This window comes from Triticum urartu, unplaced genomic scaffold, assembly GCF_003073215.2.
Source record: "Triticum urartu cultivar G1812 unplaced genomic scaffold, Tu2.1 TuUngrouped_contig_6142, whole genome shotgun sequence".
NCBI classification, from domain to species: domain Eukaryota; kingdom Viridiplantae; phylum Streptophyta; class Magnoliopsida; order Poales; family Poaceae; genus Triticum; species Triticum urartu.
Genome location: NW_024116878.1, coordinates 1 through 6,469, shown reverse-complemented (window position 1 = coordinate 6,469; position 6,469 = coordinate 1). Strand labels below are relative to the sequence as shown.

The following is a 6,469-nucleotide window of genomic DNA, read 5'->3' as shown; positions in this document are numbered from 1 at the left end:
TGTTTAGCCGTGTGCGGTGCCCCCTACCACCATATTCCACCTCGGTCATATCGTTGTAGTGCTTAGGCGAAGCCCTGCATAGGTAGAACATCATCATCGTCACCACGCCGTTGTTCAAACTCTCCCTCGGCCTCAACTGGATCAAGAGTACGAGGGACGTCATCGAGCTGAACGTGTGTAGATCGCGGAGGTGCCGTGCGTTCGGTACTTGATCGGTTGGATCGTGAAGACGTTCGACTACATCAATCGCGTTTCATAACACTTCCGCTTTCGGTCTACGAGGGTATGTAGACATACTCTCCCCCTATCGTTGCTATGCATCTCCTAGATAGATCTTGCGTGATCGTAGGAAAGAAATTGAAATACCGCGTTCCCCAACAAAATGCACGTCTCTATTCTAGTGATACAGTAAATACGGGGTAGAAGATGTTAACCATATTTGAATGGATGGCTCTGCAAGATAGGAAAATATGTCAAATGTGAACAAAACCAAAGTCTTACAGTACATATAGGAATTTCAAGCAAAAATAATGATGCGGGTCTTCTTTACAATATCCATGGCTACGGAAAAAATTAAATTGATGGAGCCTAGCTTGAATCGCATGATTACTCGCCAAAAATAGCACATTCCCATATGTTTTATGCTACAGAAAAAACAAGAAATAACCTGAACGAAAAATCACATAAAAGATTACTCTAGCATTGAGAGTGGATTAAATAAAAATATTAGCTAAGATTGACGGGCTGGATGAGGGTCAGTGTCCACCTCTGGGCAACTGAAATAAATCTAACTCCAGTTTGCAGCTTCCGTGAGTATTGGAAGGCTGGGAGAGGGTCAGTGTCCACCTCTGGGCAACTGAAATAAATCTAACTCCAATTTGCAGCTTCCATGAATATTGAAAGGCTGGGATAGGGTCAGTGTCCATCAACATAAGGTTTCCAACCAAGGCTGGGAGAGGGTCAGTGTCCACCAACATAAGGTTTCCAACTAACCACATATGGAAATTAGCATACTGTTTAGAATCAGCTCACATTTGCGAGCCGATGTACGAAATTTAAGAGACGAGTTAAGAGATCTGAGGCCAACATAAAATAGGAGCATGTACAAATAATACATTTTCCAAACTTGCCGGCGACGTAGATTGCATCGCTTCGTAAAATAGGAGCACTCCTAGCTATATCGTTCTGTTCATTTCAGCGTGTATCAACAGATAAAAACTACAAATAAATAGGTGCTCAGCCATCCATCGTTCGGCTTAAGCATAGTGTGAAAATATGAGAACCAAACCTGAGAAAGTTTAGTGTACTGTAGGTGTATGCAGTGTTTTCAAAGAGGTGGCAAAGAGCAACAAATGTACGCTAAATTCAAAAAAGAAAAAGCTGATCATGCATCTTGCACTTTTCGCTAGTTGCTACCATGTCTCGCTATTATTCAGGTATGTGCCTACAATGTCGCACTATTGTTCAGGCCTGCGCCTAGAGAAACATCAGAAGCCTTCCACATAGAGACACATGCAGGTGAAAGTAAAAGTCCATACTTTTACCAGGACGATTCAAGTTTATAAAAAGACACATTTGTGTTCTTTAGTAAGATTAGATGATCGAAAGGTTTAAATTCGATCTGTTGAGAGTATGATTGGCCCCGATGGAAGTGGCTCGACTAACTCAAAAACAGCAAGCCGGTGACATTGTGCATTAAGATGACAGTTATTGGGGCATGAATGTTGTGTGCTTCTTTTGGGGGCATGCATGATTCTTGGCTGCGAGGCTTGTTTTTCACATATTGTTCTACTTTGGCCTTTTTGAGTTCCTTATGTGTCTTGTGCAACAGATCATATGCACAATGATGGGATGACCATTGTAATACAGAAATATAGTAGCAGCATCCCAACTCCATTCTAAGTTAAAAATGGCCAAACATGGTTTTTTTCTTAGTACTAGGTGACAGTCCAGTTCATTCAAAACGGTGGAGCTCCCAGAAAGAAAAGAAAAGAGCAGTTTATCTATAATAGAGTAGAAACAAGGTCATGGCCTTTGGCTGGATCTAAGAAGACACTGTATTGTTGTTCCTCCTCCACAACCTTGAGCTCCTCCTCTTTCTGTCCACCATCCACATGGCCTTCTTCTCCTCCTACACCATGATACACCTCCTCATTGAAATGATCCCACCTCCGAGCGCCAATCTGAATCTCCACCATCAACCTACATCACCTATTCCTCTTTTCTGTTTGTTTTCCTTTATTTGTCTTGTTGTGCCTCAGTCCCAAAAATCAAGAACCCTAACCCTAGAAATTCAGAAATTTGTGGAGGAGGGAGATCTCATCGACGGTGGAGAGCGACGCCAGAGAAGGCCATTGTCGCCGCCTAGCTCGCGTCGGATCATTGCACTGCCTACATCGCGTCCTACTCGCTACACGCGCCTTCGGTTGGTCCCTCGGGTGTGTGCAGCCATTGTCGCCGTCTCGGGTGCCTCTGCTGTCGCCAGAGAGGAGAGGAGAGGGTGGGGAGAGAGGAACACATGTCTGAGCCGTGAAAACCGCTGACACCTGATTGGAAGCCCAACCGTTTTCATCGATTTTCCTTGGGTTATTAATTAAGCCAAATCATCGTCCCCTCGGTCGATCGACCCGGGCGAAATTACATATTCCTCACCCACGGTTATTAATAGACTTTCATATATATATATATATATATATATATCCAGGTCAGTGTTTGCTCTGAATCTGTCTAAGCTACCAGTACCTCATATTGCTTGCAGTCTGTTTGTCTTGCGTGGTCATCCTCAAACTGCTCCAACGTCTAACTGCATTGCATGCGCACTCATCACAGACTAAAAATAGCCACAACCTGGCACTTGTCATCGCGTATTTTAATCAAAAAAACAGGAACACTGCATCAGAAAACTATTATAGCTAGTAGTAATAAATTCTTAGTTTACTCGTCCTTGTAATTGTAATTAGTTGTTGTCCATTCATGTCTCTGTGGGCGCCTCTCGTCGTCCTCGCGTTGCTCTCCTCGGCAGGCGATGAAGCCGTCGACGCGAAGGTGCACCACAAACATGGCAGGTTCACCACGGGCCCGTGGAAGCCGGCGCATGCCACCTTCTACGGCGGACGCGATGGGTCCGACACCCGTGCCGGCGCGTGCGGCTACAAGGACACGGTAGCGGAGGGGTACGGCCTGCAGACGGCGGCTGTGAGCACCGCGATGTTCAACGCCGGTGAGACTTGCGGGGCATGCTATGAGGTGCGGTGCACGGACAGCCCGGAGTGGTGCAAGGCTGGCACGGCGCCTTTGACGGTGACAGCGACGAATCTGTGCCCGCCCAACTACCAGTTGCCCGGCGACGACGGCGGGTGGTCCACCCCGCCGCGCGAGCACCTGGACCTCACCATGCCAGCCTTCCTGCAGATCGCGGAGGAGAAGGCCGGCATTGTGCCCATCTTGTACCGCCGGTGCGTACGGTGGCACACGTAAGATTTCTCTTTTGTTATTAATTAAGTCAGCTGGTTGAAAATTTTGTACGTGTATGTGCGTGCGATGCAGTGTGCCTTGCATGAGGCTGGGCGGGATCCGGTACACGATCACGGGGAACAAATACTTCAACATGGTGGCGGTCACGAACGTGGGCGGGGCGGGGGATGTGGCGGCGCTCAAGGTGAAGGGGAACAAGCGCGTCAAGTGGACGTTGTTGCAGCGTAACTGGGGCCAGGTGTGGCAGACCTCCGAGGACCTCACCGGCGAGTCGCTCACATTCCGCGTCATGACCGGCGACCACCGCAAGCACACGTCCTGGCACGTCCTCCCGCGGGACTGGCAATTCGGCGTCACCTACCAGGCACCCAAGAACTTCTAACTGCCCTGTAAAACCGCGCTAGCCAGCCAGGTGTAAATTCATCGAATCTTCTATTTTGTGCCCCTCAGAGTATGTATGTCCAAATCCAACAGGACGTACGTGCGTCAAGAAATAAGATTCCCTCTGACAAATGACAAGAAACAAAGTATGAATGAATGAAAGAAACAAGACTTGTGTCCGACCTTGCACGGTTGGGCACTTTCATGCTGCACCCAGGAAAAGAACAAGAAACAATTAGACACGACCGGGCAAGGTGGTGGCACAGAACGGGACGTCCCGTAACGTTGGAGTTGGACACACACAACTTCATCATCAACAGCAAGGACACCACCCCCTCCCTTCTCCGGGGAAGCTTTCCTTTCCTCCACGATCCGATGTTGACGCTGCAGTCACAAGACGCGGCCTTCATCCATGATCCTCCTTCCCGCGCGGTCTATGGACATGCTTGCCGCGGCGTCAATGGAGGTACACCGTCAATCTTGATAATGCATTTGCTCCACACAAACACGTCGCTATTCTTTTGTCTTCTCTTTCCTTGAGAAAATTATGGTTGGGACTCTCCTCCCTCCAGTACCGTGTTGCAATGCTGATTTGGAAGGAAAAATCAACCTCCAGACTTAATCCGACCTTATATCATGGTTTTACACCTTTAAAGTTTCAAAAATGTTGAGAACAAACTTGTATTTGGAAGGTTAGTGGTAACCCTAGCTCACCATGTATCAAACCCCTCCAGCCCACCAAGGATCAAACCCTAGATTTTACGCTTGATGTCTCATGATAAAAACAAAATATTCTTTCAACGGGAGACGGTATTCCCATCGATTACGACGCCCCTATGTTGATTTCGTCAATTTCAAAGCCCCAAAAAAGTTCTCAAATTGTTTTACAACAAATATGCAAATTTAAGAGGTACTTTGCATGCATTACCCCATAAAAACTCGTCAAACAGTGAGCATGTTTGGGAGTGCTCAGCTCTGAAAAACGTAACTCGAGCGGGGTAGTTTCACGGTGTCCCTCATCGAAAAAATATATAATCCAATGTCCAACTTCCTCTTTTCTGTGAAGCTCTTCAAGAGGTGCTTCAAAAACTCTAGTTCGAAGAGACCTCGTGGAGTTGGGGAAAAGTTACCCCCTGCTGTCACCCGTAAGTTGATCCGACCTTATAGTATTGTTACACCTTTATATATACTAAAGCAAGAGTATTTATAATATATCAATATAGAAAGATTCAAAAGAAAAGATCCAATAAATCTCGACCATCATGTCAATCCGACGACCTATATTGCTCCAATGGCCAGCGATCTACATGTTTAGCATGCAATTAATAATTTAATGTCATACAAAATATTAACATCTGCATTATCCACGTAATTAACATGCAATTGATTTACTTCCTAATATTAGCACGCATGCACATACGCATTTACTAGTAGTAACAGAAACCAGAGAAATTGCGAACTAGCATGTGGTTAACTGTTTAGGAAGACAATTGTATTCCCAACCCACCAGGGTTAAGTCCCAGACTTAGACACCGGTGCTCACATTTTTCTAGATTTATTTCAGGTCTTCACGCGATTCCCGACTACGAAGGCGTCGGTGGCGCCTTTGTCAATCTCAAGATGATGTTTTTTTTTGGAAAAGGGTCTCAAGATGATGTGACGGGCCAGTCTTTCAGAGATGCTCAGAGATAAGATGTGCGTGCGCATATTGATAGCGTTGAGTGTATGTGCGTGCATCTGTGTTTGTACTGTGTTTAGAAAAAGCAAAGTAGAGATTCATGTTGAGAAATGACGAAATATACTCTTTCTCCGTTTCTTTTTAATCTGCATATAAGATTTGGTCGAAGTCAAATTTTGTTAACTTTAACTAAGTTTATAGAAAAAACACCAAGATTCACAATATGAATCAATATGGCTAGATGAACCATGAAATTAAATTTCATATCATATAACTTTGGTATTGCATATGTTAATATTTTTTTTCTATAAAGTTGATCGAACTTTACAAAGTTTGATTTTGATCAAATATTATATGTTGATTAAAAAAAACGAAGGGAGTACAAAGCATCGTCAACCTGAGTTGCTGATTGGACGCTGACATGGTAATGCCAGACAAGCGCACGGGGGCCAGACGACGTACACGTGGTACACCATCCATCCACTCAGGCCAACTCCACCATGCGATCTTATCCTGTCCGTCCCGTCCGTTTGGGATAAAACGGATAAAGAAGGCGTCCCAGCGTGTGGCGGCCCAGACCCATCTTATCCGTTTTGTGTCCGGGCTGACTCATTTCGAGCACAAACTTGCGTCGGATTTTGGTTGCGACGGACACCAAACGGACGCACGCCTCGTCCGCGTCGGAGCCGCATGGCAGGCGGCCACCTACCTCCCACCCGCCCACATAAATGCACACGAGCGGGCGGCCCCACCTGTCATCCGCACGTCGAAGGGTCGTCGTCCTTTTTTAAGTGGGAAGCGTGGACGGGTCGTCGTCCACACTGACCCACGCCATCCCGCGGCCTCCTCGAAACCTGACAGCCCCAGTCCCAAACCCTAGCCAACACCTCGCCGGCCGACCGCCCGCTGCCATGGGCCACAAAGGCAAGCACGACC

At 46.6% G+C, this 6,469-nt stretch overlaps 1 protein-coding gene and 1 long non-coding RNA gene across 4 annotated transcripts; both read left to right on the top strand.

Annotated features, from left to right (window-relative positions):
* Positions 1–2,973: 2,973 nt before the first annotated feature.
* On the top strand, positions 2,974–3,856 carry LOC125530205 (expansin-A32-like). Its single transcript, XM_048694605.1, has 2 exons — positions 2,974–3,455; positions 3,547–3,856. Exons 1-2 carry the CDS (start codon positions 2,974–2,976, stop codon positions 3,854–3,856), a joined length of 792 nt encoding a protein of 263 aa, XP_048550562.1.
* A 283-nt stretch (positions 3,857–4,139) lies between these two features.
* LOC125530206 lies at positions 4,140–5,669 on the top strand. 3 transcript variants are annotated; one of them, XR_007292889.1, is made up of 3 exons: positions 4,140–4,321; positions 4,922–5,000; positions 5,420–5,669. It is a non-coding gene; the product is annotated as an uncharacterized LOC125530206 (long non-coding RNA). The 3 variants fall into 3 exon arrangements; XR_007292887.1 differs by having other exon boundaries at positions 5,409–5,669; XR_007292888.1 differs by lacking the exon at positions 4,922–5,000 and having other exon boundaries at positions 5,409–5,669.
* The last annotated feature ends 800 nt before the right edge of the window (positions 5,670–6,469 follow it).